Below are 24,672 nucleotides of genomic sequence, written 5' to 3'. Positions count from 1 at the left end.
GTTTTGTGTAATCCTTCATATTTTGTGAGAAATCGCGAAGAAAGCGTTTATTCTGCTGGGGTATGTAAACATATGAGCACAACTGTAACTTGCATACGATATACACATACACATCATAACTTGCATACGATATAAACATACACATCATAACTTGCATACGATATAAACATACATGTCTACTTATTGGTAAGTATACTGGTGCAATAGACCCATTGCCTATGAACAGAGCCCAGAATGTACTGATATAAAGTAAGACAAAAAGAGGTCAGACCTTTACTGGTTTACCTATTACTCTAAACATGAGGTTCGGTGGTCTCCTTAAATTCCATGTTGTGTCTGGTTGTGTCTGCTAGTTTGACGGTGCAGGTGAAGCGCATGGAGGGCCCCAACCCCACGGAGGAGCGCGACCCCGTCTTCGAGAGGGGATCCACCACCACCTACTCCAGCTTCCGCAAGGGCACCTACACCAAACCCTGGTCAAGCCAAGGTCAGTTGAATATGTATGGAATAGCGGACGACGAGGTGTCCCGATATCAAGGGAAATAATGGACGAGGCGGAGCGTTCTAAACAGCCCGACGGCGCAGCCGAAGGGCTGTTCGCTTCGCCAAGTCCATTTTCCCTTGATATCGGGACACCTCGAAGGCCGCTATTCCGCTTATCACCCGGTTAACGGTTAATTCATTTATTAATTTAGCCTATTAATAAGTTGATCTAAGGCTTCGTGAGAAAGCAGATTCACCACTGCGCTTGGTACGTTGCTATGGGCACCATTTCCTAATCTAGTGAGACCATTGAGAGTAAACGAGTGAGACGCGCCTCTATCGGAGGCAAGTTAGGATGCGCGCAGAATGCTGGGGTGACTTGACAACCAAATGCGATAGAATTGACGACTGGGTTTTTGACTTGACAACGAGATGCAATAGAATTAGTAACGGGGTCTTGACTAGACAACCAGATGCGATAGAACTAACGACGCGGTCTTGACTAGACAACCAGATGCGATAGAACTACCAACGGCACTTCGCCAGAAAGTTAGAAAAGAAGCAACTTGGACGCCCGCACCCCTGCATGACATCATAGGTGTCCTGCTACCGGGGAATAAAGGACACCTGCTCAGCCAATCAGAAGACGTCCCGTCTGCTCACCGGGTGATAATGATACAGTACACCAAACCCTGGTCAGGCCAAGGTCAACATGACCTCAAACTGCCTGGGGCATATCGCCCTACAGGTTGTTCAAAATATATTGGCGTAGACATGTATTTACTATACACAGCATAAGTAAGTAACAAAAGTAAATAATGGTAAAAGTTAACTCATTACACCAATTTAAAGTTATGTTGTGAGTTTAATACCTTATATTTTAACAAAATCTATTGATCATTTATCCAGATAACTGTTCATCTGACTTGAAAATGTTTATTTAAAAAAAACAAGACTGCTAACCCTCTCCTACCTTCACAGAGGGTAAATGGGAGTAAATGAAGGCAACATATTGTTCTCTTATAGGCAACATATTGTTCTCTTATAGGCAACATACTGTTCTTGTTTGTGTCTTCCAGAGACTGATATGTTTTTCCTGGCGATCAGTATGGTGGGCACAGACTTCTCCATGATTGGCTCCATGTTTCCACATCGAGCTCGCTCTGAGATAAAGGTATTGTATGTTTCTACTATAGTGTTTGTTGGTCTTTGTGAACATTTGGTTGGACTTTAATTAAAAAAAATAAAAATGAATACCGGTATCCGTGTTTTCTTTTAACTATTCAGAACAAGTTCAAGAAAGAAGAGCGGACCAATGCTTGGAGGGTAGACAAGGCCTTTCGTAAGTTGCTCTGAATTTTTTGTGTATTGTATGCTCTTGAACATTTACGGCATGTTATATGATGTCATGTGCCATATCAGACATTGTCATTACATATACGGTACTCCGTATACACGTACAGATACTACACCGTCAGACTCTTGGTAATCACGTTCAAAAAAAGAGAAAAATCTGAAGAGTGCTGTCCTTCGCTTCCCTCATTCATCAATGTTTTCTGTTATCTCACGTATGACTTTATTGTACTTGTTGATCAGGCGAGAGGCGTCGTCTGGATATGGAGTTCTTCACGGAGCTGCTGGATAAGATCTTGGCCGAGGAGGAACGCAGGAAGAAGAGTAACAAAGGGGGCCAGAAGAGAGAGAGACGGCCCCGAGGTAAGATCCAGAAGAGAGAGAGATGGCCCAGAGGTAGCACTGCTAGATTGCTGTGGATTTTTTGGTGGGTTGAATCCGACCTATTTCATTTCCCAATCCTTTTTAACAAAGAAAAAACACGCACATCTGTCTCAACAAAGTTAAGGTACAGGATTAGCGAAGTCACTTGAAGTCCAGGAAAGTCCGGGGTGTAGACTTAATTTTCAGTTTTCATTTCCTATCCCTGCCCAGTCTATCGCTAAACATTGAAATAAAAAATAAAATTATTGGAAAAGAGATGCCCATAACATGCATGCAATAGCAATGTAAATACTATGTAAAAATCATTCATAGCTGCTTAGAATCAGATGCTTTATTGCTAATTAGTCAGCCACTGTGCAGCACCAACATATTCTACTGTTTTTAAACATGCTTTAAAATGTCTTACTGACTACGAATGTTTCAAGAGTATTAGTCATATCAAGAGTATATAAAAATACAATTGCCAGGAATGTACGTACTTTGGCGATCTCATACATTCAATGGCATGTTCAACTGCAGTGAAAAAGCCAAAGAAGGTTGTGACAGCAGACACCGAGGACTCTGCTGGAGAGGACCTGATCGACCTGGCGGAGGGCGAGAAGGAGAACGAGGACTGCCTGAGTGACCAGGCCGCCGCCAACCGCAAGACCATCAAGAAGAAGAGCGGCAGCGAGGCAGCCGACACCCCTCCCAAAAAGAAGACCACCAAGAGGAAGAAAGCGCCTGAAACGGGTATTTGTCGTCACAAAATTAATATGTAAATACTTACGAACTTGATAAGGGTTTGGAAATGTAATTGAGGAATGAGGAAATGAGGGAAAAATGCATGTACAGCATCAAACCAAATATAACTGAATAACTTGAAACCGTAATGGCTTGTGTGTTGCAGACCCTGATGGAGGTGCTTCTGTTGAAGTGGAGCTCCAGGATGAGGAGGGGTAAGGAGCTCTGAGTAGCATACACTAACCCATATTGGCCTAATATATAATATAATATATAATATAATATATAAGTACATGCAGCTTAAATGGGTTAAACTAACGTGCTTATTGGTACTATGAAACCACCCACCACGACCACATTCAATGGGGACCCATGTTCGAGTCCCAAAACCACTTATTCCTGTCTGCTTGTACTGTCCAGTGTCAATATGAAGGCTAAAATGTTGAAAAGAAAGTCTATAACTGAAACCTGTGATTGCTCACTATTTCTGACTGGCAGGAGTGGCTTGCCGATGAAGGATGCCCAGGCATCTGACGGCCGCCGCAAGTCGCCGAGAAAGCCTCGCAGCAGCAAGACGGTGGAGATCTCCTCAGATGAAGGAGACGGTGGCACGGAGGAAACCGCCAAACCCGCCGCCAAGAAGAAGAGAAAAAATGAGGTGAGGCAGCCTGGCTTTACCAGACCACATTAATTACTTTGTAATTCCTTTTTGGTCTGAATCCTCGATGCCCTGGAACACTTGAGTGGGAGGAGTGAAAGTTGACGTTCACGATGTATGTTATAATGCTCCCAAGTGCGTTTGCTTATTGGCAGGCCATCTGGAGGGCGACTAAATACTCCCCAGAGAAGCGTAATCAGACCATTTGTGAATTACAAAGTAATTCAAAACTAGAAATGCATTCTCACAGAAAATGCTGGAAGCGGGCTTGCCTTTTGGGGCAGAGATGAAACAAAGTACTATTGAGAAAACAAAGCTAAAAGAAATCTTGGAAAAACTCCATCCACCCAGTGCCAAACAATTCAGCCATCTTGGATTCAGCCATCTTGAAAGTGTTGTAGCTCTGCGTTTTGGGGATATACTAAATGACATACATGGTATTTTAAGTTGGCTAAGGAACACTGCATATGATATAATTCTGAAAATCAACATGGCTTCGAGCGGGATTAGAACTCACAACCTCCATATCTGTAATCCAACCCCTTTGCCATTGATATTAAATGACATACAATACATGATATTTTAAATTGGCTAAGGAACACTGCATATGATATCATTTTGAAAATCAACATGGCTTCGACTGGGGTTCGAACCTCCAACCCCCATATCCCTAATTCAGCACATTTGCCATGCATACTAAATGACATACATGGCATTTTAAGTTGGCCAAGGAACACTGCATATGACATAATTTTAAAAATCAACATGGCTTCGACTGGGATTCGAACCCCCAACCTCCATATCTGTAATTCAGCACATTTGCCATGCATACTAAATGACATACATGGCATTTTAAGTTGGCCAAGGAACACTGCATATGATATAATTTAGAAAATCAACATGGCTTTGACTGGGGTTCGAACCCCCAACCTCAATATCTGTAATTCAGCACATTTGCCATCCATACTAAATGACATACATGGCATTTTAAGTCGGCCAAGGAACGCTGCATATGATATAATTTAGAAAATCAACATGGCTTTGACTGGGGTTCGAACCCCCAACCTCAATATCTGTAATTCAGCACATTTGCCATCCATACTAAATGACATACATGGCATTGTAAGTTGGCCAAGGAACACTGCATATGATATAATTTAGAAAATCAACATGGCTTTGACTGGGGTTCGAACTCCCAACCTCAATATCTGTAATTCAGCACATTTGCCATCCATACTAAATGACATACATGACATTTTAAGTTGGCCAAGGAACACTGCATATGATATAATTTAGAAAATCAACATGGCTTCAAGTGGGGTTTAACCCTCAACCTCCATATCTCTAATGTAGCGGCATGCATTACCACTAAGCCAAGCAGCTAGCTGTCATGCACAGTCCAGCAAGACTATATTACATTGCATTGCAGAGCTGAACAATAGACTTCTAGAATGGTTGCTCGCACCTGCTCGTTAAGAATAGAATCTTGAGACAGTGACAGTTGAAATGGAACACTTCATTGACTGCACCTGTTCTGAATGACAGTTAGTATTGTCCTCTAAGCAGAGGCCAGAATGAGAATGAGTTTTTTGTCTTTACAACATCGTTGTAAAAAAACTAAAAGGAGTTGGCACGTGTCCTTTTCACAGATTGGAGTCATGCTTGTGATCTCTCTAACAGTCTTTGAATGAAGTTTATAGGTTAAAGGGTTCAGGCACAAATGGACCTCCGTGTGGGACATGCGCTGATCTCTTGAAAAATGCATTTTTGGAAAGACTGGGATTCTCCATAGACCTAGGCCTGGTTTTTTTACAAACCTGCCATTTAAAAAGTATTGGGAGTTGGGAGATGAAACTTTGACAATTTGGAGACATCCCATAGAGCTCGCTAACAACGCGCCAACTAAACTTCTAGGTGAAAGTGTTGATGTTTTATGACCGAAAAAACCTCCTACACTCTAATCTTTAGAGTGGCGGAACTTTGGTTCATGGAGGTTCCACCACTGTTTTCAATGGGGACCCAGGCTTTAACAAAATCGCCAAAAACGGGAAAACGACAAGAGACACGGAGAAGCCTATAACTATACGCGATCTCCAAGCCGAGCCGGTCGTTTTAGTGTTTGAACGGTGTCTCTATCTCGAAAGGCCTAGGAGGAGATCCATTTTCTATTTTTACTGCCCCCTGCACAAGAGAACCAATAATAAAAGAAACAGGACTTAGAGATTACTATAATCGGGCCTTGCTCTGCAAGGGCCATGCTCTGCATGGTCCTTGCTCCGCAAGCCCGCTTAATGAATGGTCTGGCCTGTCAGGCCAACGTAGAGTTGGGGTGCGCTGCTCATAGACTTCATGAACTGCAAAAACATTCTACAATTCTAATAAATGCATCCATATTTACCAAGATTGCTGCTTGCTTGTTGTTTGGAAGATGCTGTGAAATTTTCAAAACAATTAACTGTAAGTACTAACTATACCATATGGTATAGGGAGTAAAACATTTTTTGTAAGCAGCAATTATATGTAAAAAAAATGTATGACTAAATGCCAATCTAAATAAAATCCTTGTTTGTTTTTTTACAGGCATCTCCAACTTCAAAAACCAAAAAGAGTAAAAAGGGAGAGTCGGCGGAAGGAAATGAAGAATCACCCAGCAGAACTGGCAGGTACGTGACCCACTAGGGCTGGCCGATATGGAAAAAAAACAATATCACGATATGGATTACTTTATATCACGATAACGATATATATCACGATATAGCACAATTACATACGTTTTCAGTTTTTCTCTTTATTTGCTCTTTATTTTTTAATGTCGCAAAACAACCTTTCTTTAAAATGGATCTTTTTATTCTGTTTTTACAGTTACATTAACTTATAGTGTGTATTCTGACAACATGAAATGTAATTAAATGATATTCAATTGTATAAAATTGATAAAATTACTATCACGATATTAACGATAGAGGAGAAAGGTCACGATATAGAATTTTATATCACGATATTAACGATATTATCGTCATATTGCCCAGCTATATGACCCACGATGCAAAATTCACCATCGAGCTAGAGGCTACATCAACACGGTAATGGGTGTAGGTTGTTAGGAGGTTATGTTTCTGATTGGTGGCTCTCATTAAAAAGTAAATGAGTCTCATCTTATCTTGTCAGCTGATTGGCCAACTATGGACCCTCTGTATGAGATGCGCTATACAAGTGATGATTAATTGTTGTTAAATGATCTGTTACTCTGATGTTTTTTAAATCTTTCCCTCAGATTAAAACGGAAACGGCCTCAGCCAAAGCTTCCGGCTAAGGAGAGAGGCACGGGGAAGAAAGATCGCCCCCTCACCCAATCCAGTGATGATAACGCCAATGTTGACAGTAAGCACCGTGCGCCCTATCGTAACGCACTGCATGTTCTACCTTATCCTACCTCCTATATCTTATGTCTGTGACCATAAACTGCATCCCCTTTTGCGATGCAATATAAAACGACAAACTAACCCTTTAATGTAATATCCAGGCACTGGTAGACATGGCAAGAAGCAGAAGCGCGGCGGGCTGGTTACTCTGCGAGCGTCTGTGTCTGACGACGACGCTGAAGGCCAGGATGGAGAGATGCTGGATGCTGAGGAAGAGGAGGATGAGGAGGGGGGTTACCGGGCGACGAGGACGGAGGACATGAACCAGGTGCCTGCTTTTGTGCCAGTCGGCCTGCGCTCTCCCGTGCCGGTCATGCCAGAGATTGAGGAGACCCTGGAAGAGGTCAGATGGATTCCTTAATTACTATTGGCTGTAGAGTTGTGGGTCAGATGGATTCCTTAATTACTATTGGCTGTAGAGTTGGGGACATAGAATAGTGAGAATTGGTTGTCCTGTTTCCTTGTTTTATGCTGTTTGTTTCGTATGTCTATAGAATGTGGGAAATGGTGAGAACTGAGGGGTATAATACTAGGAATAAAACGGGTTAAGTTCAGAGGTAAGTCATCTAATAGAAGAGCCTGGAGTCCTGAGAGTCCACATGGCTCCAGGCTCTTCTATTAGATGATTTACCTCTGAACTTAACCTGGTTTACTCCTGAACCAGCTTCTTACTACTGTATAGGCTACTGGTTTTGGGAGTGGAGTAGTTCCTCGTTTCATGTTTACTTGTTTGTTGTTGTTTGTTTCATATGTCTGTCTGTCTGTCTGTCTCTGGTTTGGTGTGTTTGCGATTGTGCTGCAGATCCAGTTGTGCCATGGGTAGAATCAAGTTCAACTAACTGGTTGGCTGCAAGTTTGATTTCACTTTACACTTCACTTTATTTCTATTTCACACTGTAGGTAATTACGGCAGTAGTTTTCAGTAATTCAGTTACTTTCATTTCCGTGCCCGACTATAAGTTTCAGTAGTCTGTGGTGGAACAATGACAAGATCGACTCAGTGGATGGTGATAAAAACCTCTAACCCTATGCAGACTGGACTGTCATCGATTTAATAGATAATGAAGAAACAAATATGTTATGTACGAAGTTCTGCGGTATGTTATGTTATCTGCTATGTTATGTACCCGTGTCTGTCTGGCCCTCTTTGTTGGCGGCTGATCAGAGGTGGTGATGACTCTGGTTTTCTTCTTGTAGCGGGTCCATGTCGATCACGCAGGAATCACGTGCGAAAATTTAAATGATTTCGCATGACGAGCAATCAGTTGCAGGGTGGGCAACATGTCACAGGTGGAACTTGTTAGTTTCACTAGCTAAGAACCACGTCTTAGGCAGTTCCAAAAATCACGCCAGTTCACCAAAAGTTGGGCGGGGTTAAGACAACAAAAAGTGGAGCCACGCCTTGATGGAATGTCTGGCCGCTCCTACCGTGCTAATCTAAAGATGGCTCATGGATGCTGGACTCGCGTACGATAGAGGCTCGCTAGAGTCTCAAGCTATTGTGGTGTTTTCGTGGGCAGCCAAATATATTTTTTAGGGCTTTCTGCCTTCATTTTTGACAGGCCAGTGGAGGAGAGACAGGAAATTAATAGGAGGAGAGAGACGGGGAAGGAATGGCAAATGACCTGGGCCGGAATCAAACCCAAGTCGCCGGCGTAGTAACCCAGTGCCCTACCGTTAGGCCTTGTCAGAGCTGCAAATATCTTTTAAGATGGAAGTAATCAAAAAAGAGACACTTCCCACCCAGTCAGCAGATGGAACATATTCTGATTGTCTGAGCATGTGTCTATTATTCCCCGAGAGCAGGACACCTACGATGTAATGCGGGCATCCGTGTTGTTTCTTTTCCTAACTTTCTGGCGAACTGCCGTTACTAATTCTAAACTCAAGGTTGCTATGGCCAAGACACCATCGTTAATTCTATCGCCTTTAGTTGTCAAGCCAAGAGCCACTCGTTAATTATATTGCATTTGGTTGTCAAGTGAAAAACCCTGTCATTCGTTCTATTGCATTTGGTTGTCAAGTCGCCCCAATGTTCTACGCGCGTCTCAGATAGAGGCGCGTCTCACTAATTAGGAAGTGTTGCCCATAGCAACGAACCAAGCACAGTGGTTAATCTACTTCTCACGAAGCTTAGATCAACATATTAATAAAGTAATTCTTAAATGCTGGTAACCGGATGATAAGCGGAATAACGGCCTTCGAGTTGTCCTGATATCTAGGGAAAATGGACTTGGCAAAGCGAACAGCCCTTCAGCTGCGCCGTCCATTATTTCACCTGATATCGGCACACCTCGTAGTCCGTTATGCCTTACTTACTATCCTCCCCTTAAGGAGAATAATTTACTTTGTCTACACTAATTGTGTTTATGTTTTTTGTTTCAGGCGGCCCTGGACTTTGTGCCTTATGAAAACCTTGAAGGTAAGACCATTTCCTCCATTTTCCACAGAGCAGCGACTTAACAGTATAACAGCAAATACAACTTTGTGTTTTAGCATACATACTGTAATATTTATAGACAACCCTCTGTGAAACTTAGCAGAGGTGTCAAAAGTAAAAGTAAACTCATGGTGTAAGAACAACACTAGCACACAACATTACATGGCTGTTACACCATTTACTCCATTTTACCTAATGAGGTAGGTTGACTGTTGTTACTGAAAAAACGCAAAAAAGAAGAACCCACCACTCATTTGATCCAACTAGCATAGAGCCAGCTGATCGTAAGACAAGTACACTGGTCTACTGTTTACTGAGAGAAGTTATCTGTGTTGAAAGGAAACGGTTTCTTTTTGAAGGTTTACTGTGACTAATTGCCAAAAGTGTAAAAAGTAAATCACATGAACCTCTGAATGATGTTATTCCACTCTTAGAATCTGCTGCCCAGACACTGCTCGCCATTGGCAACACGTGCCATGCGCCACTCAGACCCTGCTCACCTGAAACAGGTAAGACCAAGCTGTGATTCACTTGTACTGTTTTCAGGCTGACCAGAATGGCTGCGGTGCTTGCACCAGTTGCGTTCGGCACTAAAGTGCTTACCTGCGAACCATCCATGTTCATACCGGGCTCTACGCGCATTTTACTGTGTTACCCGGATGAACCTGCTGACATCCACGTTGTCGTTATGGTTTGCAGAGGAAGACCAAGTAGAAGTATGTTTCAGTTCGCATTGCGAAGATCTGCGGCGTGAACACGTCGGTCAGTTCGTGTTTAGGTGCGGGAACGGGCACCGGCATGGTTCTCAGTCGGCCTAAAAATGCCAAACGTGATTATTTATAAAATGCCTACCAGGACAAACAACCTTGCCCTTGTGAAGACTACTTTTCAAAGACTCGCTGTCTTGACTCATCCATTTTGTATAACTGATAACACTTAAATAAATAAATAAATCAACAGGCATGTGTTTATTGTGTGTAGCAAAGGAAAGTATTGTACACCAAAAAGTTTGTATCTAAAAAAATAAAAAAATAAAAAAATGCCAGTATATTGTCTTCATCAGTTGCAGATGAGGAGCAGACAGGAGGCCTCCACGTCTCTGGCACTGATGCAGACACACCAAGACCCTCCCAGTCTGGAGACACTGTTGGGCAACAATTACATCAGGTTTGTCACCTAAACACACTAAATAAAGTCACTATTTTTTCAGAAATTATACTATAGTTGTCAGGGCTCTAAATTGACATCTTTCATCACGAGGCAAAATGGCTTGTAGATGTTGATCTTACTAACCAAACCATTGACACTGAATAGAGCGAAACACATACTCCCTAATGGGCCGAAGTGGCTAGTAAATTTGTCTTTTCTTCCAGTCAAACTGAAATTTCACCATTTCAGCATTTGGGTGGTTGGCTGGTATTTAATTTAGAGCCTTATTAGGGTTGACAATAGGTTCTAACCAGAATGCATCAAACTGGTAAAGTGCGCATGCCCACTGCCTAGCAAAAATCTTACTGCGTCGTCATGAACGAGCCCACTGGCATCTGATTTTGTTCCACCAGGGATCCTCTGCCATTGCCCCAAGTGGCCCTCAGGAGGAGGAGGGTCAGGCCATTGAGGAGTCCGGTTACACCATCTCTGAGGAGGCGCTGAAAGAAGAACCTCCAGGATCCACCGAGGTAGAGGAGGAACCTCCAACGCCGTCCGTTGATGAAGAAGATGATCAGCCATCTGCCACCGATGTAGACACTGAAGCGGCAGCCGATCCTCTGGAGTCCGAAACCTCTTTGTGTGGCATATCATCCATTGGAGATCATCTGGAACAGGTATGGGGACCATAAAATCAAATCATTCACTTTTGCCTCTAGGATGCTTTTTTTTTTTTTTGTTAAGGTGTGGGGGTTGGACCGGGACTCGGGGATCCAAACCCTGTTTGGGTGGTCAAGAGCTTTCTGAGATTAACTGAGTGATTTAATAAATGTTTTAATTAATAGAATAAATGAATAAACCAAGTCTTAAGCCTTCAGTCTAAACACAAACACAAAACTATAAAAATTCTGAAGGCTAGGGAACGAATATTAAACTGTGCCAGGCTAGCCTCGTGCGCCATCCTACGTACTTCCGCCAAGACACTTGGCTCCGCACTACGTCGTCTGTGGAGCGATGTTGACTGGTAGGATTTTCGCCGGTGTTCTGACAAACGGTCCTACATTGTAATTTTATCCTACGGTAGGATGCTCTGTCAGACATGTCTGTTAAACGGTCCTACATCGCCATAGATAGACGTAAGACATGTTTGTTCAACAACTTATAAGTTAAATCCTGATTTTTCCGAAAATGCCCTTCCTGCTTCCTGCAATCGCGTCAGATCAAACAAAGTCCAGACCATGAATACGAAATGGAAATGGTAGTATTATGGGATGGTCAGGACCAGGCTAGTGCCAGTCAGCCCACAATGACCAAATGTAAAAATTGCAGGAAGTATTTTGCATCACTTACTTACAGTGATGTGCTTCTTGTTAAAAGGACACTGTGTGAGATTTTTAGTTGTTTATTTCCAGAATTCATGCTGCCCATTCACTACTGTTACCTTTTTCATGAATACTTACCACCAGCATCAAATTCTAAGTTTTCATTATGACTGGAAAAATTGCACTTTTCATACATGAAAAGGGGGATCTTCTCCATGGTCAGCCATTTTGAATTTCCAAAAATAGCCATTTTTAGCTGCAAAAATGACTGTACTTGGGCCATACTAGAAAATAGTTGTTTATTTCATAGTAAACTTTCATGAAAAGATCAAATTTGGCAAAAGGCAGCCCAGTTTCAATGAGCAGCATAGTTGCAGTACCTTTTTTGACCATTTCCTGCACAGTCTACCTTCTGAAGAAAATAAAGAGAATGCAGCACCCTCTGCTGCATGTTTTTGTGTTTAAGTGGCCAAAACGTCCCTTCAACATTGAAACATGGAGCAAAGTGTGCGGCATTCTCTGTTGTTTCTTCAACACTGATATGCACAAGGAGCACCTCAGCACCTCAAGAGAGACTATTGGTGTGCGATGCCTCTGTCAGGGGTGGGGAACCTCTGTCTCGAGGGCCGTTTGCGGCCCTTGAGGTCGTTTTATCCGGCCCCCGAAATAATTTTAATGTTATGCACCTTCACATGAAATATGACATATTTTGTAAAGGAATATTAGAAATTACATTTGCAATAATATTAATAATATTATTTTTTATATATATATATATATACAGTTAGGGTCATAAATATTTGGACATTTGCACAATTTTCATCTTTTTGGTGCTGTACACCATCCCAATGGATTTGAAATGAAACAAACAAGATGTACATTAACAGCAGACTTTCAGCTTTAATATGGGGGTGTTTGCGTCCAAATCGAGTAAACTGTGAAGGAATTATGACATTTTCTATCAGTGCCACCCCATTTTTAAGGGACCAAAAGTAATTGGACAGTCTAGTATTTATACATCAAACTTTCAATTTGTAATTATTTGGTTGCAAATACTTTCCAGTCAGTTACAGCCTGTAATTTGCAATCCATAGACATCAATAGACACTTGGTTTTATCTCTGGTGATGCTATGGTGAGCTCTCTATTGCAACAGTCTTCAGTTCCTGCTTATTCTTAGGGTGTTTTCCCTTTAGTTTTGCCTCCAGCAAGTGAAATGCTTGCTCAACCGTACTCAGGTGAGGTGATTGACTGGGCCATTGAATAATATTCCACTTTTTTGGGGTAGAAATGGCTTAGTGGCTTTCAGATGAAGCTTTGGGTCATTGTCCATCTGCACTGTGAAGCATTGTCCAATGAGTTCAGAACCATTATGTTTAATATGACATGATAATATAGCCTGAACATCTTCAGAATTCATCCTGTGGCTTTTGTCTGTAGTCCTCATCATCAATAAATACAAGGGGAAAATAGTATTGACAGATATGCATGCCCATGACACACACTACCACCACCATGATTCACTGATTGGGTGGTATGCTTTGAATCATGAGCAGTTCCTTCCCTTCTCTATACTCCTTTCTTCCCATTACCCTTGTACAAGATGATGTTTGTCTCCTCTGTCCATAGGATGTAGCTCAAGACCTATACAGTCTTTTTAAGACGTTGTTTGGCAAAGCCAAATCTGGTATTGCTATTTCTGATGCAATCAATAATTTACATCTTTTAGTGAACCCTCTGTATTTCCTATGGTGAAGTGTTCCTCAATGGTCTTGATCTTTTTCTTGATTGTTGCCTTGGACATGTATCCACCGTTCACCTGGACACTGTTCTACATCTGGCCAACTGTTGGGAGATGGGTTTTTGTTCACCAGATACAGAATATTGTCTGTTTTCCACAGCATTTGTCTTCCATGTCTGCCAGGTAATTTGGTGTAGCTCTGGTATTTATTTTTTTCCAACATTCTGAACTCTTGAATTAGTCATATTCAATGTTTCCCCATCTCTCAAATGGGTTTGTTTTGATTTTTTTCAACCTTATGATGGCTTGCATCACTGATGGTGACAGGTGGACTTTGGGTCTCATGGATATTTCGTAAAAATATATGGAAATGCAAATGGAACACTTCAAATGAACTCTAAGACCTTGTATTGACATCTTGGTGATTGTGTAGTAAGGGAATAACGCACATCTGACTGGAAAATAGCTGAGAAGCCTACTGTCCAATTAATTTTGATCCCTTGAAAAGTGGGCAACACACACAAAAAACGTTGCTATTTCATTTCTGTTTATGCGATATGGATTTTAACACCCTCACATTAACGCTGAGATTCTACAGTTAATGCACAGCTTGTTTGTTTTATTTCAAATCCATTGTGGTGGGGTATAGGGTGGAAAAGGATGATGATTTTGTTGCTGTCCAAATATTTCTGGCCCTAACTGTATATATATATATATATATATATATATATTATAATATTCAGGGGTCCTAGAAAGGTGGGGACTGTTTTAAAGGTAGCTGCCTTCAATATAGACCTAAAGTGCAGGGGAAAATCCTGGTTTGTGGTCATAATACGGCCCCCCGAGAACTTTTACGCCCCCCTCGGATGAATTTGAAGTGGCCCCTCGAATGAAAAAGGTTCCCCACCCCTGCTCTAAGTAATGTGTTTGGTGTCTTCCCACAGGGAGCTGCAGACGTGTCTGGTCCTTCAGATCCCCAGGCAGAGGACCATCCCGCTGCAGTAGACACTGAGGATGCTCCTCTAACCTTATCTGGCATCTCCCTAATCGAGGAGCACTTACAGCAGGTATGGAGACCTACAAGGACAACATTCATGAAAAGTGGGAATGTCTGAGCATCAGTTTTCAGAGTGAGAAGTCCGCACACTTGGAATCCTTTAACGCTTATACGCTTAATAACGCTTCGACCACAACAGTCTTCTTCAGATTCTCCTGAAGAGAGAGAATCTGAAGAAGACTGTTGAGGTCGAAGCGTTATCCTGCCATGAAAAAATAAAATACAACAAAAAGGATTCTAAGTGTGCGGACTTCTCACTCTGAAAACTACAGTTGCCCTTCGTCCTGCACCTTTCCCTGGGATGTGCCTTGGTGGTGCTCACAGTGGAGGATGGCAGTATCAAGACAAACTGGGCTACTTTTTTAGGTTTTTTTTATTTTGGTGCACAAAGTGACTGACATTTCAGCACACCTACGCCAAAACATCAATCACTTTGCTGAGGAAGGCGCAGTTGCGCTGAAACGTCAGTCACTTAATGCAAGTTACTGAGTGCTCCAGTCATCCCTGGGTCTAGTCTGTGTGAAGTAGCCCAATTTGTCTTGATCCTGCTGTCCTCAACTATACAACATTAATGAATTGGTTGGTTGATTGATTTATGAACTGATTACACTTCTAGAAAATGTTATACTGTACAGTCTTTACAAAAAATACATTTTATATTTATTATTAATGAATTTATTTTTTCCAAAAGGAGGACGTGAGTCTGTCCCAGCTGACTGAAGCCTTGAGGGAGGAGCCTATGTACTTGATGTCAGATGAACCGACCAATGAACTGCCTTCGTCTGCTGATGACCTCGCCACTGAAGGGCCGTCATCTACAGAAGAAGCCAGTGAATTTCCTTCATGCATTGATGAGCAGGTCAACGAACTGCTCTCATGTGCGGAACCAGCCAATCAGCTGCTCTCATGTGCGGAACCAGCCAATCAGCTGCCTTCGTGCAGTGGTGCAGGAAGTGTGGAGGCAGCGGTGGCCATAGAGGCTGGCAACTCTCTGTGCAGCATGGCATCCATTGCAGAACACTTCACACAGGTACGGCTCCCTGTCACCCCCCCCCCAAAAAAAAAAAAACCCCACATACGTCCGTTTCAAAAAATTTCGTGCAGGACCTGCAGAATCACATGGTGTCCCAGAATTTATTTTCAATTCCAAGCTCCCGTTTCTCTTATTTTAATGTGGGACCCCCTCGAAAACGAGATGGAACATCTCAAGGGGCTATCCCTTAATAAAGAATTGAAATGAATGTGAAGTTTCAGACAGCATGCCCTTCAATGGGAGCTTAGAGTTTACTTCATTTTAGCTAGTTTAAAGTATACTTACCCAAATATGCTGTGGAACCTGGGAATGATGTTTGTTATTTGTTACGTATTTGTTTTTAACTAAACAATGTCCTATTTCTTCCAACAGGGAGCTGCCAGTGTCACTCAGCTGTCGGACCCCAACAGTGATGAGCCCATATTCATTATATCCCTGACCGAGATCTCCCCGTCCTTCATAGAGTCTCTCCCCACCGACGCCGACCCCCCACTCTCCCACACCCAGCTCCTCATGTGCGACCCACAGCCCCTCTCCACTCAGCCTCAGGCTCTTGCCTCCACCTCCTCCTCCACCACCTCCTCCTCCTCCACCACCAACACCTTCCCTCTGGCCACCACAGCAGTGGAATCTCTGGCCCAGGCTGCAGCGGTGGTTCCGGAACCCGTGTCTGCTCCCACGGAACCCTGTCCAATGACATCACAATGGAGCCGAGCAAGAGATGTGAACACGGGAGGTGTTCAGCAGGCCAATGTGAAGTCGGAGCGTAGAACTACAAGAACAGAGGAGGACGCGGAGGGAAATAGGTGTGTGTGTGTGCGCGTGCATGCATGTGCACGCATGTGCGATTTACTGAAAATAACACCTGGTCAAGTTTTGTAAGCGAAAGTAGCGTAGGTGATGTGCGCACATCCAGTAAAAACAGGTGCTGGATCAAACAAAGACGCGTAGAAGAAAAAGAAAATTTTGCACACTGTTGCTGCTCACCGATTTTATTCAACACAACATTTCAACCTCACACAGTCTTCGTCAGGTGTATAGGCGAAGACCATGTGAGGTTGAATGCATTGGTTAGCAGAAACAGTGTGCATATTTTCCTTCTTCTGAAAGTTTTGTAAGCACTCAGCTAGGATATAATTTGCCAGCATATGTATTTAAGCCATTGAACAAAAACATAGCTTTACAAACTAGAAATGCAAGGTTACCTGACATACTTGTACGAACAAGTTGTGCACAATCCTGGTGGTTCAGTTTCCAGTGACCCCTCCCTGTGAGGTTGCAATGCTCTGTCTTGGGAGTTATTCCACCCCCGAGCTAGCCTGATTATCATCGACTTTCAAATCTCTTTGAGACTTGGTCTGACCAAGAGCATAACAATTAACATTTCCCAAACGGTATGGTTGACTCACTTCCCTTAGTTTGCTAATGGTTGTTTGCTCCCTGACAAAGTGGGAGGAGTTCCCGCTTTTTCGGGAACTCGTGTTTGTATTGTTCTTGACCTGACTAGAGGTAACGCTGTAGGTGTGGCGTCACTAGGAGGGCACAGCCTGGCTACCCCTGAGCTGCATAGAGGATATTTTACACGCAGTCACTAAAAGCAGCCAATAAACCCCTCTACAAGTTTCACTACACCTAGCAGAAGCTTTTATCCAAAGTGTCTGAAAGTGATTACAGTCTTTGGGGTAACGTAGCGTTAAGCTTAGATGCAGAAGTCCAGCCTGCAACCTACTGATGCCAAGTCCCAACTAACTCCCTTAGACCGCAGCTGCCCAAGCACCATAATGACAAACACAACATATCCACATGTGATTCAAGATTTCTTTTATTTATTATATCTCATTATAGGTGTATAATAGAGCAAAATTCTTTGTTTTGTCTCCTCAAAAGATAAATAAATGAAGTGTGTGTGTGTGCGTGTGCTTGTGCGTGTAAAAAAGAGTGCAAAAACTATGGAACAGGTTTTAACATTTTTCTTTGGTACCCTTGTAATGAATTTGCTTGACGCGTCTATGGCAGGCTTAAGTCTTCCATAGTAAAGAAGAAGGATCACTGCACACTGGTGGACTTAGTTTTGCTGCTTTTTATTTAGGTGAACAACGCGGTTCGCTTTGCGCTTTGTCACAAAGTGAGCCTGACGAAGCGCAATGCGAAACGCGTTGTTCACCTAAATAAAAAACAGCAAAACTAAGTCCACCAGTGTGCGGTGATCCTTCTTCTTTACTATGGATTACTGATGACTGCACTTCACCAGCACCTGGAACCTGGCTGTGCATAGGAGTTTCAGATCTTTTAAGGCTTATTTCCTCTGTTCGTGTGTCCACAGTGCCTGGGGCGCTCCGGCTGGTGACGGTGATACCAGAACAGTATCTCACGTGGTCTTCACTGATGCCCTGGTGGCTGTAGAGGCCGCAGGGGGAAAAGATGGGCAGAGGGAAGAGGTAACGTTCATCATCCACATATTCAGTTTCAGTTCTCAGTTTCAGTTTATTTTGTCCCCAAGTCGAAAATTTAAGTTGTAGCAGGTATTAAAAACATTCAGGACAGGCAACAAATAGGCTAAAACAACATAGACAGAGACCACAGGTCAACACAGCACAAAGACATAAGACTGTCCTCCTATTCTCCTCCCATAATCCCATACCAGTCTGTTCAAATATCCTGACACTAATTCAATGTGTGCTTTTTTATTGTAGGTTCCCACCACTGCAGGCTCAAGCTCAGAAAATGGTAAGATGACTGTGTGTGTGTCTGTCTGTCTGTCTGTCTGTCTGTCTGTGTCTGAGTGTCTGTGTCTGAGTGTCTGTCTGTGTCTGAGTGTCTGTAAGTTCAAAACAGCTTTAAAAAAATACATAGGTAAATGAATGTCATGTATTGTTGTAACTGGTTCCATGATGTCTTCCTAGTTGTAGGATCAGTGCGGCCTGGTGTTTCTGAGCCAACAAAAGAAGAGCCTTCACCATCCAAGAAAACGGTGACCAGGAGAGGTAGGTCAAGAACACTGACTACACTCTATACAAGGATTATTTTCTTGTTTGAGTCATGTTAGTATGACTGATGCTACCTGCTACATCTTTCAACATTTAAAATGTCTTTCACATTTCAGCCAAGGTCCAGGTGAAGCCGGCTTTGACAGGGCGTAGAAACGTTTCTCAAAAGGCCTCTGAAGAAACAAAATCCACACCACCCTCCTCCTCCTCCTCCACCCAAGCCACCATCAGCAAAGCTTCACCCCAGTCCAGCAGCATCCAGCCTCCCTCAGTAACTAGCAGTGTGGCGACTCCAGGAGTCCAAGTCCAGTTCAGCAGCAACCAGTTGCCTGCAGCATCAAGTGCCTTGATGGGCCGTCGTAATGTACGTCAAAAATATTCAGAAAAAACCTCTCCACCACCACCCTGCTCCTCAACCCAACCCGTCACCAGCAAAACATCGCCTACAGCATCACATCAGCCTTCATCAACAACTAGTGGAGTGTGTACAGAAGATGCTCCAGTGGTCCAGACTGGCGACTGGGAAGCTCCTGATCACTCCAGTACAGTGTCTCACATGATCGTCACCGACTTCCTGGTTCCTGTGGAGGAGGAAATGGAGAAACACGGGGACAAGGAAGAGGTAAAGTACACGGGACGGAACCAGGGTTGCATTTCTCAAAACCATAGTTGCTATGCTAACTATGTTAGCTACTTTGTTTGCAATGCAGTTTCCCATTGGGAACTACCCAAGTTGCTAACTGGCTAGCAACTACGCTTTCGAGAAATGCACGGAACATAATAAAAGACTGTTGTTTTCATGAAGTTGTGTTAGAACACTGTCATAAACATCCATATTTATACCATTTATATTGCAAGCCTTGACATAACATTTCTAACCCGTGTCCAATCTTTTTGTAGATGACCACCACCGCAAGTTCAAGTACCAGAAATGGTAAGATGCATCGTTTTACTTTTGTAAATAGGAAACGGTTATTTTACAATTTATCTGTATTGTTGTTTGACTGTTATCTTTGTTGTTTTGCCAGTGGTTGGATCAGCCCAGTCTGGTGTAGATGTGACTGAGGAACAGTCTGCAGCAACCAAAAAAGCAACGACGAGAAGAGGTTCGTGACCAGTATTTACCATGCACCTTTATGTTGAGTTTTATTCATACAGGGGGTGGCATAACGTATAACCACATTATTTTTTCTCACAAAATATTTCAGCCAAGGTCCAGGTAAAACCTGCTTTGACTGGGCGTCGAAACCTGTCTCAAAAGGCCTCTGAAAAAACAAAATCCACACCACCCGCCTCCACCTCCGCCTCCACCACCACCCAAGCCACCGTCAGCAAAGTTTCAGTCCAGTTCAGCAGCAACCAGTTGCCTGCAGCATCATCTGCCATGACAGGCAGTCGTAACGTACGTCAAAAAGACTCCGAAAAAACCTCTCCACCACCACCCTGCTCCTCAACCCAACCCTTCACCAGCAAAACATCGCCTTCAGCATCACATCTGCCTTCATCAACAGCTAGTGGAGTGTGTGCAGAAGATGCTCCAGTGGTCCGTTATGAAGCTCCTGATCACTCCAGTACAGTGTCTCACATGATCGTCACCGACTTCCTGGTTCCTGTGGAAGAGGAAACTGCCACTCACTCAAGCACTGAAAATGGTAAGATGCCAACTGGAAACTTAACACACTAATGCACTGCAGTTGTGCTATGTCTTTATTGTGGTCTGACTGTTGGTGTTTGTTTTTGCTAGTTGTAGGATCACCGCAGCCTGATCTTCCTGACCCAACAGAAGAGGAGCCAACACCAGCCAAGAAAGCGGTGACCAGAAGAGGTACGGCAAGAGAACTGGCTCAAACAGAATGGCAGTGTTGAAGTCTGAATAGTACTCATATGACATTCACCTGGCTTTTTTTGGATATTCTAAGAGGGGTTTTTTTTGTTTTTTTTTTTAAACATTTTTTGATGTTTTTTTATTTTTATTCCAGCCAAGGTCCAGGTGAAACCTGCTTTGGCGGGCCGTCGAAACGTACCCAAACACACCTCAGAGGAATCGTCGACACCATCCACCTCCTCAACGCAGCCCATGGCCAACACTGCTGCCACTGGAAGTTGGAGCACCAAGCAGAGTGACGGGAGAGCTGCTGCTAATGTGGAGGAGGACACCAGAGTGTCTCACATGATCGTCACGGACTTCCTGGTGCCCGTAGAAGCAGACGTGGAGAAACGTGAAAGTATAGAAGAGGTAAAGTACACTGATAGCGCGTTCAGGCCGACTGAGAACCGTGCCGGTGCCCGTTCCCACACCTAATCGCGAACCGGCCGTCGTGTCCACACAACAGATATTTGTGTTCGCAACCTGGAAAGTTGGCAATGCGAACCGCAAAATAGTAGGTTTTTCTCTGTGAACCGTGACGATAGTGTGGCCGTCAGCAGGCTCATCCGGGTACCACAGTCACGTGCGGAAAAAGTTCAGAGCCCTGTATGAACACGGGGGGTTCGCAGACAAACACTTTAGTGCTGAACGTAACTGGTGCGGGCACCGACACCGGCTCCGTTCTGTTCGGCCTGAAAGCCCTATAAGAGGATGGATGCTGATGCATGGCGGTTGCTGTAAACCATTTCAGCTTGATGCATGGGGCAGCCATGGCTCAGTCTTTAGAGTGCTGGCCTTTATATCACAGGGTTGCAGGTTCAAATCCCACCCTTACCAGCACCTTCATCTATGACTGAAGTGCCCTTGATCAAGGCACCTACAGTGAGGAGAATAAGTATTTGATCCCTTTCTGATTTTGTTGGTTTGCCCACTAATAAAGACATGATCATTCTATAATATTAATGATAAAATGTATTCTAATACAGAGAGACAGAATATCAAAAAGAAAATCCAGAAAATGACTTTGAAGAATATACAAACCCCAACTCCGATGAAGTTGGGACGTTAAATATTGTTTTGGGGGACATATGTACTCATTTCTAATTTGATAAATCCAACACGTCTCAAAAGAGTTGGGACGGGGATCAGTGAAATTTAGTAAACATCCAAATAAGATAAAACAACAAAGAAGAACATTTCAAAATGAATTGTACTGACGGACAATATACGTGTCCAGGTATAAGATCATCACAGAGAGGCTGAGTCACTCAGAATTAAAGATGCAAAGGGAATAATTACCATAGTTATTACATACATTTTTGAATTCCCTTTGATTTACCACGATTGAGTGTATATAAGACATATTTTTGTTAATAAAATCATTGTATAGGTTCATGACATCATGAAATATATATTGGCTGTAGTCTCACTCTAATTCCTGGAGTGCTAGAGCTATTGAAAATTGACCATATTAAGAATGCTTAATGCGTGCAAATGATACAGGGGTGTAACATTCTCCTAAGCACCTGAGCTCACTTGAAATAGACCCAGAAGACATGGGAAACAGTCCTTTGCTTACAGAAGTCAGCAGAAGTTGTAGAAGTCCATTCTTTTTGACAATAATAGAGCATGGCACATCCTGTGCTACAGTGAAAATGGACCATCCAACTTGTGTTAGTGCTAGCTTCAAAAGTCAGCCTCCATGATGGCATGCGGGTGCAGTAGTGCATTGGTTAAGATGTTCTCACTCATCTGTAGAGTTAAATACAGTGCTGAATGGTATAAATGGGTTTTAAACAGCATGAAAAACCACTCATGCATTATATTTTGAAGGGAGATCTTCGATTACTGCCACATAGTAAGGTCAAATTGCATTCTCTACTATGTTTTAACAGTTTGGCTCCATCAAGGACCAGCAGGTGATAAAATGGTGGGTTTTTGGTCAAGACCTGTCACACTGTAAGCACTACAGAAAGGAAAACATTGCAAAACATGACAAGGAATACACCCACCATTTAAGCTGGTGAAATCATGTCCAAGATAGGAATTAACACTGTTTTTTATATAAAATCATCTCATCGGTTAATGTATTTAACTGTTAAGTGTTGTCTTTTGTTTTGTTTTTAGTCTTCCTCGACATTTGCTGCCATTTATTGTCCCCGTCCCAACTCTTTTGAGACGTGTTGGATTTATCAAATTAGAAATGAGTACATATGTCCCCCAAAACAATATTTTTTCTCGGTTTTAACACTTAATATGTTGTCTTTTCACTATTTTCCATCTAATGAATAGATTGAATGTTTTGAAAATGATAGCATTTTGATTTTATTCACTGTTTACCAAACGTCCCAACTTCATCGGAGTTAGGGTTTGTATTTTAATTGATTTGTATTCCATTGAGGAAAATAAGTATTTGACCCCTCTAGTCAAAGAAGACAAAATTACTTGGTGGCAAAGCCCTTGTTTTCTCATACAGAGGTCAGATGTTTCTTTCAGTTAATGACAATGTTTGGATATATTAGAAAGGATTTTTGTCCGCTTTTCTTTGCAGATCATCTCTAAATCACTTAAGTTGTATGACTGTAGCTTGCCAAATGGGAGCTTCTGTTCCCTTCACAGGATTAGTATAGGGTTAATGTTTGGAAACTGTCTAGGCCACTTCATGACCTTAATATGCTTCTGCTTGAGCTACTCCTTCGTTGCTTGGGCTGTATGTTATGGATTATTATCATATTGGGAGGCCAATCCATGACCCACCTTCAGTCTAGTGGTGGTGGGAAAGAGGTTGACATGCAGCATTGTACGTTTACATGTCTCCTTCCATTTCTTGACGATGTGAAGTTGTTCTGTGTCTTGGTCAGACAAAACAACCTCAAAACATAATGTTACCACTTTCATTTATGATGTTGGAGAAGGTGTTGTTCTTGGGATCATAGGCAGCATTTCTCATCCTCCAAACACATCGGGTTGTGTTAATGCTAAACAGTTTGGATTTTGGTGTCATCTGATTCCAGCACCTCCCAATCATATCCTAATCCAGTTTGATGTTCATTGGCAAACCTCAGGTGAGCCTGAACAGGTTCCTTCTGAAGCCGGGGTACCATACATGCACTGCAAGATTTTAATCCGCTGTGGTATCAAGTGTTTCCAATAGTTTTCTTAGTGATTGAGGTCCCAGCTGCCTTGAGATCATTTTCTAGCTCCTCCCATACAGTTTTAAGGTGCTTTATCTCCTTTTTTCTGGTTATTAAATTCCCACAAGGTCAAATCTTGTATGGAACCAGAGACAGGCCTAAGATTGATGATTGATGATCATTTTGTACAGTGCCCTCCATAATTATTGGCACCCCTGGTTGAGATGTGTTTTTTAGCTTCCAATTATTTATTTATTTTTCTAAATAATATGGGACCTTAATGGAAAAAAAGAGAAAAATCCAACCTTCAATACAAGTGCATTTATTCAGTGGGGAAAAAATCCCACATAAAGAAATAATTATTTGACATCAAATAATGTGTGTCACAATTATTAGCACCCCTGGTGTTAATATTTTGTACAACCCCCTTTTGCCAACAAAACAGCACCTAATCTTCTCCTATAATGTTTCACAAGATGGGAAAAGACAGAAAGAGGGATCTTCAGCCATTCCTCTTTGCAGAATCTCTCTAAATCATCCAGAGACCTGGGTCCTCTCCTCTGTACTCTCCTCTTCAGCTCACCCCACAGGTTCTCAATGGGGTTGAGGTCAGGGGACTGAGATGGCCATGGGAGGAGCTTGATTTTGTGTCTGGTGAACCATTTCTGTGTAGATTTGGCCATATGTTTAGGGTCATTGTCTTGCTGAAAGACCCAGTGACGACCCAGCTTCAGCTTTCGGGCAGAGGGCAACAGATTTTGATTTAAAATGTCCTGGTATTTCAAAGCATTCATGATGCCATGCACCCTAACAAGGTTCCCAGGGCCTTTGGAAGCGAAACAGCCCCACAGCATCACTGACCCACCCCCATACTTCACAGTGGGTATGAGGTGCTTTTCAGCATGCGCATCTTTCGTGGT

The 24,672-nt window shown here is 42.7% G+C and overlaps 1 protein-coding gene across 5 annotated transcripts in view; it reads left to right on the top strand.

Moving 5' to 3' along the window:
- zgc:162472 (uncharacterized protein LOC553495 homolog) overlaps window positions 1-24,672 on the top strand; it is a 47,285-nt gene that overhangs the window by 8,020 nt on the left and 14,593 nt on the right. For 3 of the 5 annotated variants that reach the window (XM_063210823.1, XM_063210820.1, XM_063210819.1), the window contains exons 6-31: window positions 354-487; window positions 1,563-1,657; window positions 1,771-1,825; window positions 2,080-2,199; window positions 2,740-2,952; window positions 3,110-3,158; window positions 3,442-3,601; window positions 6,182-6,264; window positions 6,876-6,982; window positions 7,125-7,366; window positions 9,409-9,445; window positions 9,898-9,972; window positions 10,527-10,630; window positions 11,026-11,289; window positions 14,619-14,741; window positions 15,423-15,761; window positions 16,137-16,570; window positions 18,088-18,202; window positions 18,458-18,491; window positions 18,668-18,748; window positions 18,868-19,373; window positions 19,652-19,685; window positions 19,780-19,857; window positions 19,960-20,403; window positions 20,496-20,576; window positions 20,731-20,987. In XM_063210823.1, coding sequence (XP_063066893.1) covers window positions 354-487; window positions 1,563-1,657; window positions 1,771-1,825; window positions 2,080-2,199; window positions 2,740-2,952; window positions 3,110-3,158; window positions 3,442-3,601; window positions 6,182-6,264; window positions 6,876-6,982; window positions 7,125-7,366; window positions 9,409-9,445; window positions 9,898-9,972; window positions 10,527-10,630; window positions 11,026-11,289; window positions 14,619-14,741; window positions 15,423-15,761; window positions 16,137-16,570; window positions 18,088-18,202; window positions 18,458-18,491; window positions 18,668-18,748; window positions 18,868-19,373; window positions 19,652-19,685; window positions 19,780-19,857; window positions 19,960-20,403; window positions 20,496-20,576; window positions 20,731-20,987 — 4,264 coding nt within the window. The remainder of the gene's footprint in view (window positions 1-353; window positions 488-1,562; window positions 1,658-1,770; window positions 1,826-2,079; window positions 2,200-2,739; window positions 2,953-3,109; window positions 3,159-3,441; window positions 3,602-6,181; window positions 6,265-6,875; window positions 6,983-7,124; window positions 7,367-9,408; window positions 9,446-9,897; window positions 9,973-10,526; window positions 10,631-11,025; window positions 11,290-14,618; window positions 14,742-15,422; window positions 15,762-16,136; window positions 16,571-18,087; window positions 18,203-18,457; window positions 18,492-18,667; window positions 18,749-18,867; window positions 19,374-19,651; window positions 19,686-19,779; window positions 19,858-19,959; window positions 20,404-20,495; window positions 20,577-20,730; window positions 20,988-24,672) is intronic. The other 2 variants (XM_063210822.1, XM_063210824.1) reach the window with 2 other exon arrangements.

The sequence above is a fragment of the Engraulis encrasicolus genome, chromosome 11 (assembly GCF_034702125.1).
Source record: "Engraulis encrasicolus isolate BLACKSEA-1 chromosome 11, IST_EnEncr_1.0, whole genome shotgun sequence".
NCBI classification, from domain to species: Eukaryota; Metazoa; Chordata; class Actinopteri; order Clupeiformes; family Engraulidae; genus Engraulis; species Engraulis encrasicolus.
Note: the sequence above shows the minus strand (reverse complement) of the source record. Positions and strands in the feature narration are given on the sequence as shown.